General features: G+C 42.0%; 3 protein-coding genes across 3 annotated transcripts; all 3 read right to left on the reverse strand.

Moving 5' to 3' along the window:
* LOC311343852 (uncharacterized protein) lies at nucleotides 1–1,749 on the reverse strand. Its single transcript, XM_084468822.1, has 3 exons — nucleotides 1,562–1,749; nucleotides 1,090–1,229; nucleotides 1–831 (listed from the first exon to the last, which is right to left on the reverse strand). Exons 1-3 carry the CDS (start codon nucleotides 1,602–1,604, stop codon nucleotides 394–396), a joined length of 621 nt encoding a protein of 206 aa, XP_084324948.1. The 5' UTR covers nucleotides 1,605–1,749; the 3' UTR covers nucleotides 1–393.
* Nucleotides 1,750–2,817: 1,068 nt separating this feature from the next.
* On the reverse strand, nucleotides 2,818–14,854 carry castor1 (cytosolic arginine sensor for mTORC1 subunit 1). Its single transcript, XM_084467794.1, has 9 exons — nucleotides 14,322–14,854; nucleotides 9,881–9,951; nucleotides 7,817–8,010; nucleotides 7,175–7,304; nucleotides 6,881–7,004; nucleotides 6,140–6,256; nucleotides 5,855–5,937; nucleotides 5,207–5,301; nucleotides 2,818–3,531 (listed from the first exon to the last, which is right to left on the reverse strand). The coding sequence occupies exons 1-9, from the start codon at nucleotides 14,432–14,434 to the stop codon at nucleotides 3,460–3,462; spliced, it is 999 nt and encodes a 332-aa protein (XP_084323920.1). The 5' UTR covers nucleotides 14,435–14,854; the 3' UTR covers nucleotides 2,818–3,459.
* A 597-nt stretch (nucleotides 14,855–15,451) lies between these two features.
* On the reverse strand, nucleotides 15,452–20,824 carry nipsnap1 (nipsnap homolog 1 (C. elegans)). Its single transcript, XM_084468030.1, has 10 exons — nucleotides 20,668–20,824; nucleotides 19,696–19,823; nucleotides 19,165–19,210; nucleotides 18,915–19,009; nucleotides 18,599–18,669; nucleotides 18,041–18,181; nucleotides 17,510–17,541; nucleotides 16,932–17,026; nucleotides 16,539–16,622; nucleotides 15,452–15,852 (listed from the first exon to the last, which is right to left on the reverse strand). The coding sequence occupies exons 1-10, from the start codon at nucleotides 20,739–20,741 to the stop codon at nucleotides 15,788–15,790; spliced, it is 831 nt and encodes a 276-aa protein (XP_084324156.1). The 5' UTR covers nucleotides 20,742–20,824; the 3' UTR covers nucleotides 15,452–15,787.
* Between the last annotated feature and the right edge of the window lie 148 nt (nucleotides 20,825–20,972).

A 20,972-nucleotide genomic window follows, 5' to 3' on the forward strand; every position in this document is an offset into this window, starting at 1 on the left:
CAGCTTAACAGCGTGTGTATTCAGAGGCTCCTATGAAATCCCAGTAGATGCCATGTTATGCAGTCATATTAAATAAATATTTAAATACAAATATATTTAGCTTAAAAAACAAATCATAATTTAAAGTTATTTCTTTTGTCTTTCTCTAAGAAAACAGTAAATAAATACACACATAAATAAATACAAATAGATATTCAAGTCGTTCGATTTTGTGCCTGTTCTGAACAGGCACGTTTTGAACAGGCACTGTACAAGTTATAATAAATACAATAAATAAACATATGTTTAACATGGGCAACAACATTAGGCTGTGTAGACAAAGGGTTTGGAATCACCATTTGACAAATAAATACAAAATAAATAAATGTATATATATAAAAGGCATAATAAAGGTTAGACAGATAATAGGTTTGGTAACTCTTCCTCACAAACACTTCTGAGCTCTCGCCCCACATTGTTTGTCAGGCCCTTTAGGTTGGATAAAACCCCCCAGCCGTAATATTTCTTGGCAAAGCCTCCGTCGATGTGGAGGTCCGGGGTCGCTGGCGTGGTTGGAGAAATAAAGTCGGGGTCAACTGCTTTCAGCAGCTCCCCTATCTTTTTGAAATGGTGGAACAGTCGCGATTTTACCGTTGTGAAGGCTTGCTGCAGGCTGGGGTCTGGGTTGGCCCAGAAGCCCTTGTTGTCTTCCTCTACCACACTGAGGTGCCAGTGGAACAGCATTCCCTGCACAGCGATGCTGTACAGTCGCTCAGCGGGGGTGCTACCACTCACTTCGGCTTTAGGGACGTCTTCTGGGATGGAATCAGCCTGAAACCGATGGAAGAGCACCTGTAACGTCAAATGCATGTTGTTAGTGAAACCGTGGTGGTGGAGGTTGAGATCTATACAATACTGTTTTAATAAGTCTTGACAGCATTGTGGTATCGGAGTATATTTATACTACTTTTAGCATTTCTATACCCCTCTCGAAAGAGGGGTTGTAAGGGATCCCCTTTCCCCTTTGTGTGTGTGTGTGTGTGTGTGTGTGTGTGTGTGTGTGTGTGTGTGTGTGTGTGTGTGTGTGTGTGCGTGGTGTCTTGTACTTACATAGCTGTCCAGCAGCTGGCTGGCTTCATGCTGGAGGGTCTCTGTCAGACGTAAAGCGCTGGGACACACGCTGTCAATCTGGTTCAGAACGGGCATCGCGAGGACACGCCCCCACTGGACCGCCAGGAGAAGCAGCACTGCTGCACAAGAGGGGAGCAGAGGACAGAGATTAGTACCTCTGTTATACACAGGTCATACGCTAGTGCACACACACACACACACACACACACACACACACACACACACACACACACACACACACACACACACACACACACACACACACACACACACAACACAATTGCTTATCATTTTGTTAAAAACAAAAGGATCCCCAATTCTGGTGTGCTCCGTTTCCCCAAGTGTACTGTGTGTTGCCCCATTTTGAGTCCCAACCCATAGTTTCAGACACACTGCCTTAGACCCCATAGATTCAGATGAAGATTCATATTGTAGAGATTAAGCCATTTACCACAATGGATTGGATTCTGTTGGATTCTGAGTTGATGGTCCATGGTGAGCTTCCCCTCTTCTTGTCTGGTGTATGAACAATCCAAGTGAACACAACAGTCGTTTCAAGTCCAATAACCCTTTGGTCAGTGGTTCTAGATATATATACCCATATCCGGACCAAATAATCTCCTCCCTCACACGCACACACACTGGGAATGACCAAAATATGTGAAATTTTATGCATAGACAATTCCGTCTGATGACGCGTATGTGTATGTGTCAACCTTGAGTGTTAACTGAAGTGGGGTCAGAAAGCCGACTGATTCAAGGGCCAGGAGTTGCTACCAATACTGGAGGTATCTCTCCAAATGGAAATGTACCGTTTATTTAAATGAGAGTTGGTCTTTCATTAATGTGCTGATAACGAACAGATAGATGATGAAATCACCATTATATAGCGCAATCATCCACCCCGGTCAAGGAAGCATTTCATCATCGTCTCCGAGACACCAAACTCACAACTTCTTCAAACGAAAGCGGACGCAGCACAAATTCTTACACAAAAACTACCACCATCATTACGAGGAAAAATTTCAGTATTTTAGAGCCACTTCTTCATTTCAAGCTTGAAAATAATATTCAAATTCCAGTAAAAGGAAAAGGAAAAGGTAAACATTACAATTATTTAGAGTCGTGGCGCGAGTCACAGTTTGGTCTCACCACACCAAAGTTTAAAAACCAGCAGGGAAAGGGGATCCTTCATTGGAATGCAGCATTCTGCATTAATTTCCTTCGCCTTTCTTGGGTTTAGAACCAAGATGGAACCAAGATGGCTGCGTGGTGAAGAAGGCCCAATTTTAGGGCAATCTGGCCTTTGGTTTGCATCTCCCTTGAGAGCTCACACCAATGATAACATGTCTTTCACTATGACATTGTCTAGAATTTTGTCTATTATTAAAATGTTCATGATATGAACATTTGTATTGTATTTTCAGTCTGGTCAAAACCGGATGAGTTGACATCAGACACTTGAAGCCTCTAAATAGGGTGATTAAGTTATTTTTAAACTCAAGAATGTCATGAGTGTACCAACAAACTATTTGCAGGTTTACTCAGAAATCTCTTTATAGAGAAAGTCCCTAGTTGTTACAGCATGCGGTCAACATGCAACGTCAATATGATGACACAAGCAATACACACCCAATAATCACACCATCGTCGCAATACTTCTTTATTGAGTGAAGCAGAACAAAATAGAAAATGCTAACGGAATACTTGTGTTCTGCTTCAGATTGTACAAAATTTTATTTTACAGACACAAAAACAAAACTATCTAGCTACCAAGAACTAGGATTTAACTGTGCAAATAACAAAACCAAAATAAGACAGTGTGGTGGACCTTGGAATAACCCTGAAAAAGGTTAAGAAATTACCTTTTAAATGCATATTTCTTTAGCATTAATTAATGACCTACCGTCAAACTTAAAAAATTAATGCCCAATAGCACTAATAACTAAGTTTAAACATACAGACCGTGACACAGTGTTAAAACGTATAAAATCTGGAAGACTCAGTTGTGTGTTAGCAAAGGCGTGGAGTGTTCAACACAACATGAAGATAAACGTTTAGCCTCAGATCACAGACGCCCTACAGAGTCAACAGTCTACATTAGTGCTTGTTAGTTCACACTTCTTCTCCTCCTGGTAACTCTGGTTCGATTGGAACCTGTGTGTGCTTTAAAACGGGGTTCAACCAGCTGTGACACACACACACACACACACACACACACACACACACACACACACACACACACACACACACACACACACACACACACACACACACACACACACACACACACACACACACACACACACACACACGAGGCCGGAGCGGCCCCAACAGGGAGTGATACCCTCAGCTGGCAGCCGGTTCCTTCCTCTGATGTCGGAGCATTTCTGTCACTCTCCCGATGTCCTCCTCAGGCACCTGCAGGAGGGCACAGGAAGAACCTGGTTCCAGCTTAAACGGTTCTTTCGGACTAGTCCCCAAGAGTACTTGTTGCTTGTTGCAGCTTTGTGCCATCTTTTAAAACAAAAAGTCGAGAGCGACCAGAACAGAAGCCTGGAACACAGAAGCATGCATTGCTTCTCGTGCAGCGTGGCGAGCCACTGTTGATGATGAGATTCCACAGACGCATGGTGATGCAACGTAGCCCCTCTGACTCATCTGTCTGTTCTGACGAATATCTGGAATAACGCTCATCCCGATTCACTTCTACGGCGGGACGGAATCCTGTGATGTCAACCCGAGAAAACTCATTCTGGTTGTTTCTCAGAATGTCACGGCAACTAGCAAATACATAAACAAAAGGATTCCCTTGGATGGTAGGTCTGCGATTGGTTTGGTTAAGTGTGGTCGGCTCCAGAAGCTCCAATGTCGTCAGAGCCGTTAGCTGGAGTTTCACCTTCAACCTGGTTCTATGACTCAGTTACTGACTGAATAACTTGCCCCGAAAATAAATTGAATAATGCTTACTTTAAAAATATATATATTATATTTTATGTCTACCCATATTCGTTTACATAATATGATGGGAGAATAAATACTATAAATAAAAAAGGGTTGTACACTTAATGCCAAACTTTTCACAACACACACACACACACACACACACACACACACACACACACACACACACACACACACACACACACACACACACACACACACACACACACACACACACACACACACACACACACAAGACCATAATAGGAATGTTTCATCTCTGGTTTCACTTTCCAGTTCATAATAATTTAGCTCTTACATAACTGTATTGCAAAACACAGCATGAATTGACAGAATACTGCTACATTTTTCCTAGTAGTACCAACCACTCCCTGGTGTTGAAACTGATCCAAACACCCACTCCTGTATTCATTCATAAAAGACACACAGTCTGGGCATGTAACCCGTCTCACTGGAAATGTTGTGTCATGAAGATAAGGTCCCGCTGGGTTTCCCAACCATAAGCTGTATTTTGTATTTTTGTACTTACAGTGGCTTTTTTTGCATCAGGAGCTTAAGGGGCAGAGTGTGAAAGTGGTATCACACATAGACTATGATATCCCATGACTGTTCTGTGAGACACCACCTTCTCCCCTCTTCAAAACGCAACAGTCATTCAAAGATCAAATGCAGTTCAATACACATAGCTGTGTTAGACAGTTGTGTGCCAGGCAGTAGCATGTAGCTGTGTTAGACAGTAGTGGGAGTATGTTTTCTTTGACGCATCTTTTCTTCCGTTCTACCCTTTCTGCCTACGTCTCATTCGCTTGGAGCAGAGAACCCTGCCCCAGATAACAGTAGGCAGAGGGGAATACAGGTCTGACCACGTATTCTGCTTAGCAACAAATCACAAAATAGATAGATAGATACTTTTATTGATCCCCAAGGGGAAATTCAAGAGGCATGATTGTTTTCACACACGGAATACGTCAAAAGAAAATGACCGTCCGCCGTGGGAAAAGTCACGAAAACACACAACCGTAAAAAACTGTATTACACACACATAACATAAACTGTCCCACTAGAAATGTCATGCTCTAAGGACAGTGCATACAACGCACTGAGAGCCAGCAGGGAGGCTGCTACTACTTACTAATGCATGGTCAAAGCTGAAGGTGCTGATGTAGTAGGCGGAGATATCGCTGTCTGCCAGAGGCTGAGAGATCTGGGCCACGATACCACACTCATCTGGAGCCCGCCAATCAACCAATGAGAGAGGAAGAACCAATCCAATTAGAGCACTACATTACTTGTTATGCAACAGTATATCGAAAATAACAATCAATAATAATAATAATAATAATAATAATAACATAACAATAACACCACCATTATATTAATTATAATATTTATAATAATAGTTGAAATGCATTACTATTATTATAAATATTATTTGATCAATATTATAATATTTATAATAATAAATATACTACTAATATTTACAATAACAGTAATGATAATAATATTTATCATTGTTTGTTTGCTGTTTGTGTGCTGGACAGTAAAAGTAAAAAAGGGAGAAATGCGGGGTCTGAGCGGATCCGAGCGAGGTCTCAAGGAGATCTGAGCGGGGTCCAATGGGGTCAGAGCGGAGTCTAACAGGTTCTGAGAGGGGTTTAAGCAAGGTCTGAGCGGGGGTCTGAGCGGGGTCTGAGCGGGGTCTGAGCGGGGCATTACGGGGTCTGAGCGGGGTCTGAGCAGAAGGAACAGGGTCTGAGCTGGGGTCTAAGCGAGTTCTTACCGAAGCCCAGAGGTTGTCCTCCGATACGAACCATCCTCCAGAGTTCTCCCGAGGAGCTGGTGAAGAGCAGGTCAGCAGGGAACCTGAAACACACGTTCCGTTATCATATCAGCCTTCATATTTGTTTTACTATCAAGCCAATATGTAGAGAGAGTGTCTTTAGAGAACACCCCTGATCACTCTAGTCATGTCCATTGTCGCCGAAATGTAGACACTCCCAGTAGAGTCCCAGTGAGGGTTGACCGCTGAGAAGGTGAAGCAGGGGAGACGGAGAGAGAGACTCACTGCCTCTGAGCCTCCGAGTCCATCACCAGCGAGATGTAGCCGTCAATGAGCGAGAAGGAGAAGAACTTGATGCAGTCCATTTCCGGGCCGGCCGTAGAGGGAGTGCCCTCCTTAGGACTACACCAGTAGAGCAAAGGGGAGAAGAGCGGCCATTATCCTGCAGTTCTCACAGATTGAGTCAACTGATGCTCCTCTGGTCCCGTTGCGGTCTATGAATCATCTGTAACTGCGACACTCATATGATTAAAAAATTCATTCAAGGTTATAAATAGAACGACACTAAGAAACCACAGAATTTGTGAGTAATGAATCAAGTTATTTCCAAAATATGGTATTGAGACCTTTATTGGTATGACCTTTATGACCTTTATGACTTTATGTCACAAAGTGCTTCAAAGTTTCCCATTTGATGATAGCCCCTAATCCTAAACCCAGAAAATGGAAAAGGAAATCTTTTTCAAAATATATTGTTTATTATGCTTTATTTAGGTTAACATAGTATGTGTAGTGTAGGCCGCTGTTCAAGCCAATGAAGCTTTGCACAGAAATAATTTGAAAAGAAAGTCATATATTTTCATCAGACATTTTGTCCACCCCACAAAGACCTGAACATTCATTCTGTAACGATGACATTCAGTTAGTCAAGCACAAACTTTTAATCCCATTTCACCACATTTGCTGCCACCCAGTGGTGTATGCTGGTATTACTGTCTTAATGTATCAGAAGCAGTAAACTCTGACCTGTTGGAGTAGAAGAGGACATCGATGAGGGTGGTGGCGATGGAGGGAAGCGTGTCAGGGTCCAGGGACATGACACAGAAGTGGTTCTGAGGAATGAGGACTGGGTGGACTGTGGGCAGGATGGCTGAGAGACATCACAGAGAAAGTAACCAAAAGTAAACTTGGCACACTCTTAAACATTATTTCTGGAACTTTTGTAACCAGTTACTTATTTATTTGGGGAAAGTGGAAAAATCATCACAAAGCACAAAAGCTCAAAAGCTCAGTGCGTCCGTCTGTACCCTAGATCTGTACCTTCTTTGCCGTTTTTGTGCAGGCCGTTGTGGACGTCCTGCACAGGGACTGATTCTCCCTCCACCTCTCTGAAGATGCTGAATTCCTCCTCCAGTGTGGACACCACCACCGCTAGGTCCTGTTCTCTCACCTGGGGATACAAGCAGAGAGCTGAGAACAACACAGAGTACCGGAATGTACTGGACAGGGAAGGTCGGAGAAACACATCCACCTCGCATATTTACAGGAACAAGTTTGTGAAGGGAATGGGTCTTTACAGTTTGTATTTTTACTCTTTACAGAGTATTCGTTACACTTTTATATCTTTACACGTTGTTTTAAGTTTGTTGGTGAGGTTATAACTCTTACATATTTTACAATCTTTGAGTTTGTGAAAATAAGTTCTTTCTTTACACAAGTTAGAGGAGACATTGGCTACTTGTTAACAAACTTGCCATTTGTTTCTGTCTACTCAACAAATTTGCGAAAAATTTATTAACTTTCAGGTCTCTGGGGATTGCCCTAATAGCTCAAAATGGTAAGCAGGAGAACCACAGCTGGGAGGACATAGAATTTGTCCATTGTCAAGTTATGGAGATGTGATAATATACCACTATACGATACACATGCATTTTCTTTTTTTTCTAACATGGCAGGACTCACTAATATGAAGTCTGTCTGATAGGTGGAGAGCATGAAGACGGACACATGCTGCTCAGCCAATGGAGCAATGACTGACTTGGCGATCTTGGTCACGCCCACTGCCTGAGAGCTGCTGGAGACGTTTCCGTTGGAGACCACGTTGAGTGGCAGCCAGACAGAGCCCTCCACCTGCATGTGCTCTGAAGGCTTGAGCTCTGGGGGTTAAAGGTTGAAGGGCAAAGATTAAAGTGTAATATATGTGAACATCCTGGATACGATACTTGTGATTGAAACAGTTATATCCAAAATTAAATAAAATATATACATATTCAGGGTTTTCTATCCTCACCCAGCCGTCTCTGGCTGCTATATCACTAACATGACCCTGCTATTTATAGCGTAACTTCATAGGTCAATGCTGTAAAAACAGACCGGTTAAATGTGTCAACTCAATCTTGCGGATATATGGATCCATAAGGGTCAAAAGTTAACCAGAGAGACCCACACAGCTTTGCTTTCCATCATTTAACTGGTTGAATGAACTGGACACACACACAGTACTGAACTTGCGTGACATTACATTATGTACTAGTTATTTGTTTTTACAGCTACGTGGAGAGGAACAACCCCCTTATTTTTATCCCATAATGTTCTGATTGAGTCTCATGGTTCTCCTGTATTGCTCTTCTGGAGAACCATGAGACTCATGGGACTCAATCAAAACACAATTTAATCAAAACAATGCGAGGCAAACAAAAACTGCTGATTGCAGCATTATGCCCTTTGATGACATATTTTCAAACAATCCTCTGTCTTTTCCAAATCAACATCATCATATTTGTATAATTTTTTTCAGGTAGAAAGGAAGAAAAAAATACTATTTCATGCAATGCTCAACAGCAGTGACAGTGAGAGAATCTGGAGGCAATGCTTCACTTTCAAGCTTTCAAGTGAGAGACAGACAGACAGACAAACAGAAATGTAATACCCTTAGACGAGCTACTGCTTCCCCTTGGAGATAAAGTATATATCCCATCTAAAGACTACGTAAATAACATACTAAGTATGAACATAAATATATTACTTTGGAGCAAGGCATTTTACAGTGCATGCTTGATATAGATACATTGTCGTTTCAATAGTGTAACCAGTGTGGCAGCTATGTTGCCAGATAATATACGCACAAACTTGACTAGCTTTAGCCACAACAAATGCAGAAGGTGATAAAGTATTCTCCCATACAGACTGTAGAGCACTAATACTTTAAGCCTTGATACTAGGCCGATTACTTTTGTGTATATACATCAATGATTTAGCATGTTTGCAATGATGCTAAAATTGTGATGTATGCAGATGACACTATGCTATACACCAATGGGAAAACACTTTTTTTATTAATGCTTTTTTTTACTGCTGAATGTTTATGCCTTTCCTGTTCTTTTTTATCATTGTATGTCTTTGTTTTTTTATTATCCAGATTTTCGTAGTTAAGCACGGATACATTAGGGCTTAATTGTACAAATTAAGCCTTATATACTTTTAAAGCTCAGTGCAAAAGTCAAGATCATCAGCCTAAAAAAGGTGGTATTACACCATATTTTGTTTGTTTACATCAGCTAGACTTCGCAACAAAGCTGGTGTGATGGTCATAGAGCAGGAAAACCAGTTTCTCTCTGGAATCCAAGCTCAGAACTAGTAGTTCCGCATGCATCCATGATCTCTCTTCACCATTCACCTCCCATGTCCATGGATTAAGGAAAACATATGGTTCAGAAACCAAGCCTTACAGGGCAGATGTGTTGGACCTACAGCCGTTTTAACATGTTTCTGGATGTACTCAAAACAAAAGGAAGACGAAAGTAAGAAGGGAAGAAAGGAAGCAAAAAGCCTTGCGGCTGACTTGTAATGTTTTGATACTGTTCACAAAGGCCAGCAGAGAGAGGAGAGAGAGAGAGAGAGAGAGAGAGAGAGAGAGAGAGAGAGAGAGAGAGAGAGAGAGAGAGAGAGAGAGAGAGAGAGAGAGAGAGAGAGAGAGAGAGAGAGAGAGAGAGAGAGAGAGAGAGAGAGAGAGAGAGAGAGAGTTACCTTTAAACCCCTCCTCATCCAGGACCACCGTGTAGTTCTCCGGGGTCTCGGTCAAACTGAAAAACTTGCATCTGAGAAGGGGGAGGGTCAGAGGCAGGGATCGACATTATGAAATCGGGATTGTCATGAAACACAAAGCTAATCCCTATGGCGACGCTGACGTTAGATCAGACAATGGTCCCAATAGTGTGTATTGGGTCATGTCTCCTGGAGCGACGTTTAAGTGCAGCAGTCAGCATTTGGTTGATTCTGGGGAGGGACCTAAGCTTATTAATGGCCAGTTTCAGGTTTCCTCCACTAGAGCTGGGATGAAAGAACTGTGTGAGTCTCCTTCTTTATCTTTTGACACAGCATCGAAGGTCATGCAAGGGGCAAGTTGTACTTCTGTGTGCATGTGTACCTACTTTGAAACTCAGGATTTTGGTTCTGCGTTTTGGGATTAAATTCTGAATACGTTTACTGACCCGGTACACAACTTGAAAATATTTCAATATTTACGGTGTAAATCGCAAATACTGTACTACATGGCACATGTAATCCTCTGTCAACACACCATATCTCATTGAAACAAAGTGTTTAAAGCTGGGGCTAGATGTGAGTTGCATCACATCAGGCATGACTCCAGAGTTCTGTCAGTTCTGGACAATGGCCAGCTCTTTTCAATGAGCTCTTTGTGAGGGACACCCACGGAGGGTGGTCAGAACCAGACAGAACAGGCCCATGAGAACGGGGCATTGGGAATAACAGCATCCGCATGCTGCATAAACGCTTGGTCGGTGTTACCGCTTTAATCCAGGGGTATAAAGTTGATTTTCAAGAATTAATTTACAGATTTATGCAGATAGAAAGAAAAAAAGAAACATTGCATCAATAAAAACATTAAACGGCATATCTGTCATGCTGAATTTCTTGAGTTCTCATGCCCAAACACAGAGAAGATAAAAAGGGAATTACATCAGTGAAAACACTGTCACATTCAGACGAGATACAGCTTATCTGAAGTATAAATGTAATGGGGCTGAGCCCGCAACCTTTTCACCTCTCTCACTGCTTGAAAGACTGCTAGCCAGGGCAAATTTAAGGGCAGTGGTTTCACTGGGTTTAGTGTTTTAGTGATTCACTCAACAGAGCCCTATTATGTGGTATACTGGCTCTGGCATAAAAGAACATTGATGTGGTTGATGCACATTGATGACATATTAAAAAGGCACACCATCTTTACAAAGCTATGTTAACAACCAACCAGTTGGTATTGCTCACTACTGACGTGTTCAGTGCTTTAGCAAGAGCCCAGTAAGGAAGAGAGTCATGAATGAGGGCTGCATGGGAATTTATAACTGATCATCTGCAACGTCTTGCGTGATAACTACACCCCAAAACATGGAAGGAGCCATTCACCATTTATTGTAAGATGTCCGTGATTTCCCTGATCTTCAAATTAAAGGCCAATTACATGAAGTCATTATAAAGTGATAGACACTCCAGTGGGCCCGAAATTCTGTATTTAGCAACACTTTATCCCACGCTTCCTATCCCATCCCATCACTCCTCTGGAACTATTACAGCAGAGTTCTGTCCAACCCCTGAGTCAGCAGAAACTAATCTCCGCACAAGATACAATGAAAACACATACACTCTAACTCCACAGTGTGCTAGCACAGCAGCTGGCCGTCCATTGTGTAGCAGTAGCCCTCACACTTCCTGATGACCCTTCGCCTTTCCCCAGCTCTGCTCTTCCTGCCAGGGTGGACACCAAGAAACCCTCCAGGGACGACTCCCGACCACGTGAGACATCACACACACGTCTGCAGTCCCAATAAAAATACCACACGTGGTGATTATCATCATCATCATCATCATCATCATCATGATGCATGGCACAGAGGCTAGAGGGCTACAATTACAGATCCGACAAAACACATCTTCTTACACCGCCACACCCATGCAGAGATCATGTGTTGAAAAACTAGAAACACTTAGAACTCAATTCATCCCTCCACAGCACAGACACAGCTGGACCTCTTCCAAGTCCAACAGGAGTCTGAGGAACAGCAGCAGGTGGTACAGGAACTGATGTGGGAGATTATCAAGACCACACGGCTACAAAATCAGCTACAAAAGGATTTCTGCAACTGTTGCTGCAGCTGAGGAAATGCGATAAGTATGCACAGCAATGTTGTTTAAAGTGTGTCTTGCAGACACACGTACATACAATGTGTTTGTGGCCGTGGATCGGATGGGGTGGGGGGGCGTGTTTCACCTTTCTATAGGATTTAATCTATAGGAGGCCGTCTTTCTGTGCGGTCTCACAGTGCTCCTCCCCGTAGGGAACAATGGGGGGACATTCAGCCTGCAACACACTGCTTGTTATTACAGGGGCCGGGCCCCGTCGCCAAAACACAACCTCCACCAACAAGAAGTCCTGTTTTCTGTGTGCACGATTGCGTCTTAGGTCAACCACACACACACACACACACACACACACTCTACTATTTACCCCCTTTGTGATGAGGATTCAGCCATCCTCCAACCTGTTGCTTCCACCTTCTTGATATTCTGGTCAGTGCCTTCTCTCCCCGCCATTTGGTGTCCTTTCTGGGTGAGCAGCCAGAGTATGTAGTGACAAGTAGGGGCCTGGATAGGGCTACCAGCTACACCAAGTGGTTCCCTCCCTTCTGGGGCTATAGGTACTTGCTCATGGCCCCCCACATCAACTTAAAGTTTAAATAGTCCACATTGCTAGGTTATTATATACACAATTAGCATTTTCTTTTTTGAAGTATATTCATGCGTATATGCGTAATATTTGTCAAATATTTAATGAAATGAAGTACAAACATGCATTAAATGAAATATAGTAAATAGTAGATACTAGAGTCAATCAGAAGTAAAAATAAAATGCCAATTATATTGGTATAAATCCTAAACAATTTCACGGCCCACCTGATTTTTGCCTGAGGCACACCAGTGTGAACAAGCAGACTGGTTGGCACCCAAAGAGATGATCGCATGGTTGTGTGGTTGACACTGGGCTCCACAACTGTCTGGACTTGCCGAGACGGCAAAATTCCTGCCATCATTGTTGTTCTACTGACCAAAACATGACAGTCTAATCCAAACCATCATTCCATCATCAAATGAACAGCAAAGGCAACGCCACGCACATATCCAAACTAATCCACAGAAAATCGCCAGCTCTGCAGAAGCGAGGCCTGGTTCGGTGTGGTGGCTGATGAGCACTCGCTCTATGGGCCTGCTGTGGTTTGATATTGTAAACTGGGGAGAACAATGACTGATGTCAACACGCCTGTTTGACATACATCAGTATCATCATGATGCTACCTCACCTTGTGCATATATGTCAACACATTTTACTTTTATATTGCTTTCAGAAGGAACACAGGTACAATTCGTTTTTTATGAAAAGGTGTTGAATTGCATCACACATGATGCAGTGGTGTGTCCTTTATAAATTAACACACACACATATACATATATATATATATATATATATATATATACATATATATATATATATATATATATATATACATATATATATATATATATAAATTAACACAACACAATTCAGTGAAGTGGGAAGTGGAACATCTACTGCCAAATGCCAAAACTGTCTAAAATAAGGGCTTACATATTGCTACACGTCGGGCAGTACAGAAATGGAATAGAACAAGAAAGACTGACGACACTATGAGTAGCATACATTATACTCGTAAAGACAGCATTTCTTCTCTGAAACCACGAGAAGTCTGACTCTGCTGCCCGTTCTTATGGTTGTGATGGATCAGGCACCCCAAGATAGTCAACCTCTTCCATCAGCAAAGGTCATGACTGCTTAACCTCTCTCCATCTAACATCCCCCTTGCATATGTAGGACAACCAGAATGATGTGATAACACTTGCATAACGATCCAGAGGATATCCGAGGATTAACACACACAAAACAGATATATTGCTGCTGTTGGCCACAGACAGAGCCCTGGATAACAAACTGGACGTGATTATCATAGCGAAAATTGATTTTTTTCAAATTAAAATGTAAGGGGGCTGGGTACGAATAATATCCGATACAGGGATTGGATAAAGGAGAGATCTTGGCTGTTGTGTTTATGCCTATGGATGGCAATTGAACTGTATCGGATCTGAACAGACGATTGGGGCTTAAATTAACGCATCAATAATTCCATATTTAAAGCAACACCGTTTACACATGGCTGACGCAATAGTATGTATCTATAAGTCAAGTGGACATATAGGCCTACTAGTATACATGCATGTAGCATTGGCAATACATATGAATGCAATTATAATGGCTGGCATCTTTTGAATGAACTGTATTAGCATGTCAGTGCAATACTACAGTAAGAGATCACAATCACCCTCTCTGCAACCCCTGTTACGGCAAACCAATTCAACTCACCGTGTTCTGTTGCGGAGAAATATTAATTTGATCAGGGGGTGTGTGAAATGGACCAGGCCGTCCTTGGATATGCTGGTAACCCGCAGTTTGTGGTCCAGAATGTGCAGGTCCATGTTGTCGTATCAGGGCAGGAGAGGGATCTCCACACTGGCAGCATGCGGTGCTTTGCAGGGAGAACTGCTGGTGCTCGAATGGAACCGGTTAGTGATACAAGACCCACAAAAACCCCACACTATTGTTCCGACTGTGAGTGTTTTGCATTACAGGGTCGGATAAACAGAAAAACATCCGATGCGATCCGACTCCAATCGCACTCAACTACTGGCTATTCAAAGTAGATACAACCCCAGTAAACAACACACGCCTTCTTAAAGCTACAGGTCGCGTCGGTAACGGTGGCGCGCTAGGCTGAGAGACGATCCTGAAATGTAGCGGTACCCCGGTCTACTGCAATGCAATTTCAGGTATCTTATTTCCATGAGCTGTGTACGCCCATAAATATCCCCGGAACAAGAAAAATAAACATAGCTAGAATAACAAAGAAAAGGAGAATACATATGGTGCTTTAAGAAAAAAAAAATCGACAAAACAATATGCTACACATATATTTCAGAGGTAGTCCCTCCCCCTCTCTCGCCGCTAAACCCATGCAGAGCTATAAAAAGCTCTGAACCCATGTAACTGAAAGTCCCGCCCGCTTTCCTCACCAATAACGCTTATTTTGGGCATCCCGTTCCAGGCGTCCCGTCGTGAGACGAGAACGCCTTGAAACGATGCAAGCGTTGAACTGTCTACAACTCACTAGTTTTCCTGTTTAACTGTTGAACACTTTAAGAGGTCTCTAATTGCAGGTTAGTGTTAGAGTGCACAGCAATTATGCATGCACGACCATGGGACGACCTTAATTTGTAAATAGTTCGGACTTTGAAGAAAGCCAAGTCCATTCTGGCTGATCGTAGCCGAGTCCAACGAGTCCATGTAGCCTACTTATTTTTTTTTATCGTTTGTCTAATGGTTATGGGGCCCCTTGAGGATAATAAAGTTATCCTTCATCCTTGAAAAAGGCAATCTATTGGAATACAACATATGCTCCTAAATAAGAAAAATAACAAAAGACAACATCCTAGTAGTAATTTGAACAATTCGTTTTTTATTAAAATAAAAGTGGTGCTAGCTGCCAGTCAACATTGCATAAAAAAACATGTGATGTGACCATTACAAGAATAAGTAACCTATGATTAATATGTTAACCATTTGTCAAACAGACCCCTTATTATACAACTATTTTATAATTACGATCATAATCATTATACATGATAACTTATTAACATGGTAGCTTTATTTTCCATCTTCCATCGACTTTGATTGAGGAATAGTAGGCTACAATCATAGCTTCCACCTCATGTTGTATTCTTATTGCTGTACTTTACTAACTGTACCAACAAAAGTCATCTTGTTTCAGTCGCTCACTGGAGAGGCGAACTCTGAGTGGGTATCATTATTCTGGACTCCATGCTTCTGATCAGGGGCACTAAGGAACAACATAGAACAGAATATACAGCATGGAACAGATTGTTTGAAAGTTACGTTATCGTAGATAACGTTATCGTAGATAACATTGATGAACTTGAAAGGAAATTCATAACATACCTATGAAATAAAAAGGTATGTATGGTCCACTATCTACACACGTTCGCTCTTAATCTCTTTAAATGTTGATCAATTTAGTTTAGCCTGATTTAAAATCAGAATGGATTCAACCACAATATGTAAGAAGGGTCCATGACATCCCATTTCTATAGGGCTTGTACATCGTGATTTCACATCGCAATGACTACATTTTGGAAGGATAGGAGCATACGAATGTTATTGGTAGTATTGGTGTTTGGTTCATTGTTAAATAATTAATCGTTGAATGATTTGTGATTATGAGGAGACGTTGTTGTGTTTGAAACTGCCAGAGTCTCTCATGCAAGATGTCACAAAACAATTGCATTAGCCTAGGTTACGGTACATTTACATTGATTTGGGATTCATCTGGGATCACTAAAACTCTCTGTGCTAGAGGTGTGTGGGTTGTGGGGTCATGCTGCAGAGCGCCTTATGGTGGTAGGGAGGGCTGGTGTGCAGGATGGGAACAACGGTTCCTTATTGGCCAAATCTTACCCTTAGTTTGTCTGTGCGTGTACTCAGTCTGTGTCTGTGTGTGTGTCGTACCAGTATAATACACAGTGGAATCCCAGCCTTCCTTCAGCCAAGCAGAGTTCCTCGTCTCCACGCGGGACTGGAGGTCTTTGTACGCTGTAAACATCAAAAGACATTACGGATAAACGTTATCAGCTGAAATATTTTTATTTTTTCTCACATTTGGGTTGTTGTTTATTGTTGCTGTTATTGAAAAATAAAAAGATTGGCCTTGTCATTCCTATCCTGACCTGTACTGGGCTTTTTGCTCCCATCTGGGATCAATAAACTTTTATTTATAACATATCTTTCTATATCCATATTTCGCTTTAAGGAAGAAGGACAATAGTAAAGGTTGGCCATTAGTATGTTTATTGTATCATTATCATCATCAATGTACTGTGTGTCAGGCTTCTTTCTACTTACCCCACAAATGATGAACCACGTAGAGATCTCCAATCTGGGTGAAGAATCCTCCCACCGCCTCGTTGTTCTCCTGCCTGTATTTGATGGCCCTCGCCCTGTAGGTGCACACCATCCAGAGCATCATTCTATGGGCCTTCTCCTGGCGGTCATCTTGATTATTAAATTGTTGGATCTGAATGCGGATTCCCGCATTCAGTACCATCACCCTGGAAGATGGCCGCCAGGTGAATCAGGCCCAACATCCTTTAGATAGTGAATCGCCACCGGAGGTGTCACAAAACCAAAATCAAGTGTGAAATAAAAATGTAATGCATTTGTTATATACTGTATGTTGACTGTGGCTGGTCAACAAAGTTAAGACCACAAACAGAAGTACACCTCGGTTTCCTACATTCGGTATGTCTCTCGGACACACAAATATTCACACTGACGGTAAAGGATAATAGTTGAATATAAGCTCAAAGGGAAAAAAAAATCGTGCTTGGTGTCGAAAAAAAGGGGTACTGATGTTGTTTGGATGGAGCTCTGGGGGTACAAAAAACTATTTTTAGAATGACGTTTGATGTAACGTTACATACCAGTGGTTGCCCCATTCAATCATGGTGCCGGGCTGCGGAGGGAGAAGACAGATGAGCCCAGGGAGAGGCGTCCCGTCAGAGTGAATTCACAGATAAAGCCATGTAAAGGCAGACATTTATGAGAAAACATGCCTGATAGAAGAACAATGCGTTATGATAAACACCCAACGTGATTGGATGAACTGTGCCTTTAACATCATGTTAGCCCAACACCAACATCATGTTCAACACCCAAGAACTAAAACGGTTTCCCTTGCATCACGTTTCTGCTCTCTCTTGGGCTCACACACACACACACACACACACACACACACACACACACACACACACACACACACACACACACACACACACACACACACACACACACACACACACACACACACACACACACACACACACACACGGCCCCTCCTCTACCTGACGTGGGCAGAGCTATGTGTTGTGAGGGCCCTGGCTGATCTGTCTAGTGACTAATGCACCGCTAACAAATATTTCTCGTTGTCTGCAAAGCGCGTTCCCTCGGGCTACCTTGAGTCTGTAGCTGCGCATCTCATAGATGCTGGGCCCCGGGCGGGGCAGAGGCTCGTTCCAGAAGCTGAACTCCTGGAGAAGCTGATTCTGCCTTGAGATCAACATTTTGGCCCGTTCCTGACGGAACTCTTTGTACTCCTGAAGAACCGGAGAACGGGAGGAATAGAATAAAATAAAATGGCAAGATTATGTACAGGCAGATTTTGAGGAAGCATTTCTTAAGATAGTTTAATAAAGTGGTGGTTAGAGCATACAAATCAGTTGAACAGGTAACAGTCGCAACCATTGATGCTTTAATGAGATTTAAGTTATACGTATATTTAGCAAAGATCACAGAACATGACTACTGTTTACATGAATTGTCCACTTTCACTGAAGGTCGAACTTTCACAGATATAAAGATTACATTGACATTGGTTGTAAAAGGTCTTGAAGAGTTCCCAAGGAACACGATGAAGATCGGCCCAGCAGAAATGCTCTCATCTGCATTTCTTAAAATGGACAAATAGCGTACCTTGTAATTGTTTAGTGTGTCCAAATAAACCAAGCACGTACCTTGTTATTGTTAAGTTTGTCCAAGCATTCTGTCAATGCAGGATAGCCTCCCCGGTATCTCCAAAGATGTACTAGCATAAATCAAACAGCAGATGATGCTGTTGCATTGTAAAGAAAATAATTGCTGTGTACTGCTTATCAAATGGTGAATATACTGGGTATTAAAAGACAATGATTGCAACATAAGGTGATTGAATTCCATTTGTTTTATCGAACAGTGGATAAATATTGATTTCTGCACACATGGGAATGGTCTTCTATGTATACCAAGATTAATTTAGATACTGTTAGGTTATTTTGTTAAACAAGCATTTACCTGCTTGGTCTTGCTCTCCGTACCACGTATTCCAGCTTCCTACCACCTCACACGGATAGTCCTGGTCACGGTGAAGTTTATTCTGTACCTCGACCCTATAGGAAGAGCAAGGGTCAATATCCCAACTTGAAATAGCATGACAGACGTCAAACCTCACTGTTGGATACCAACATCACAACGCACTCTTGGCTGACTGTTACGAAACAAAGATTGAAAAGAAAATATGTTTCCATGGAGAACTGAAACTCACTCTAGCTGGTTGTAAGCATCCAAGCACTCTGGCTTCACGTTGTGAACTGTACGTAAAAAAAAAACCAGACAGGTTAAAAAAACTGGTGTTTTCATCAATAGTTCATCTCAAGTTTAAATTTGAATAGAAGTCTTATATTGTGTGTACTTGATAAATGTGTAGACCAATACATGTTTATCTCATGCATACACAAATAATGTGTTGAAGAACAGCAGAGGCCAGCGATAATGTTTCTCAACATAGTCCTTCCGATGTTAATGGGATGAAGCATGCGTTTCATGTCCCTATAAACACAATCCAATGTTTCCCTCATACTACATTTAGCACCCGGAGCAAGTTTGCATCCCATTATGGTAATGTTTTCAAAACCACAAACTGAATGTATTAGACCATACACTGGTTTGATTTTGTTGTAACCCAACTGCATCTCATTAAACATTGAGCTGTTAAACATTGAGGGTTAAACATTGAGCTGGAACAATCACGTGCATATGACCATCCCATGCATGTAGATGGAAGAGGGCAACTTACACTGCATCTTAAACAGACTGCTGGTCTCTGTCTTGGACAGCAGGTTTGAGTGGGCATCTTTCCTGGCGTCTACTTTGTGCACAAACAGAGAACGGAACCATCCCTTCTCACCGCTTTCTGAAAACCTCCTACACACTCACACACAGATTTATTTATTTTTTTAAATGGGACAGCAATAATAATGGAACTTTAGATGGAACGCTGTGTGGACTTCATATTCAAACAACATATTTGATTTACAATTATGTATACAGTGATTAATATGCTAAACGCAAAAAATGCGATCTAGGTCTGTATCACGTTCAACCCCCTTCATATGTTGTGCATAACATCTGTTGTTCTTGGACGTAGCAGTTAAATCGTTAGTACTTCCTCCTAGAAAATGAACTGTTACTAGTGGTTACAAGAACCGAGCTGGTTGTGATTCTCACCAAGTTTTTGTTAAATATAGCCCTTTCTCTTTGAAATGAAGAAAGTGTGTTCTTGGTGAGAGAGCAGTAATTGGCAAATTAAAAACGACATTTAAAACAGCCATAACTCTCCCATTACAGAACACTTAATGAAACACTGAAACCACAATCACCTCGGCCTGTATATTACTGAAGGATAGACAGTAATTGTGAAGGACAAAGTTCAACGGTGCAGCAAATGAGTGCTGGTTACGTTGTTTTATTATGATCATGGTGGTGGATCATGTATACAAGGCCGTTTCATCTGGAGTAGGCTACTGCAGTTCTCTGCACTCACAAGCGAAGCGACAGAAAATAACAAAGGTCTCAGAAGGAAGAGAAGGACTTGCCAGAAGGACTTGCATGTTGCTTACTGCTGGCGACAGTGGCTCCACAGTGAGTAACACTAACCGTTAGCAGTGTAGTGTGTGGAAATGCAGAGCCTATTATAAGGAAACGCTGTCACCACCAACCTTGTGTTGACACCGCATAAATCAACCTGTGCTTTGGAAATACAACTTGCCTTCTGGTTTGCTGCAGATTCACACAATACCGCAGGACACGGACCTCACGCCACACAACACTTGTCGTCGCCATCTTGCAAAACTTACACGAGATAAGGAATGGTAGTCTTCTTTAGTTAATATGTGACAGTCTCCAGGACTCAACTAGTCTAAAAAGCGTGTGGGGGCGGTTGTGGTGGAGAAGGATAGCGCAGCCAGAGTCGTATTATATCAGGTCTGGGGGAGCAAGGCCTACTCTCTTTAAAAAAAAAAAAAACAGTGGCTTGCCTTTGCTTTGTACCTATCTTGTTGCTATGTTGTTTTT

Source organism: Micromesistius poutassou (genome assembly GCF_964030765.1).
Source record: "Micromesistius poutassou genome assembly, chromosome: 5".
Lineage (NCBI taxonomy): Eukaryota > Metazoa > Chordata > Actinopteri > Gadiformes > Gadidae > Micromesistius > Micromesistius poutassou.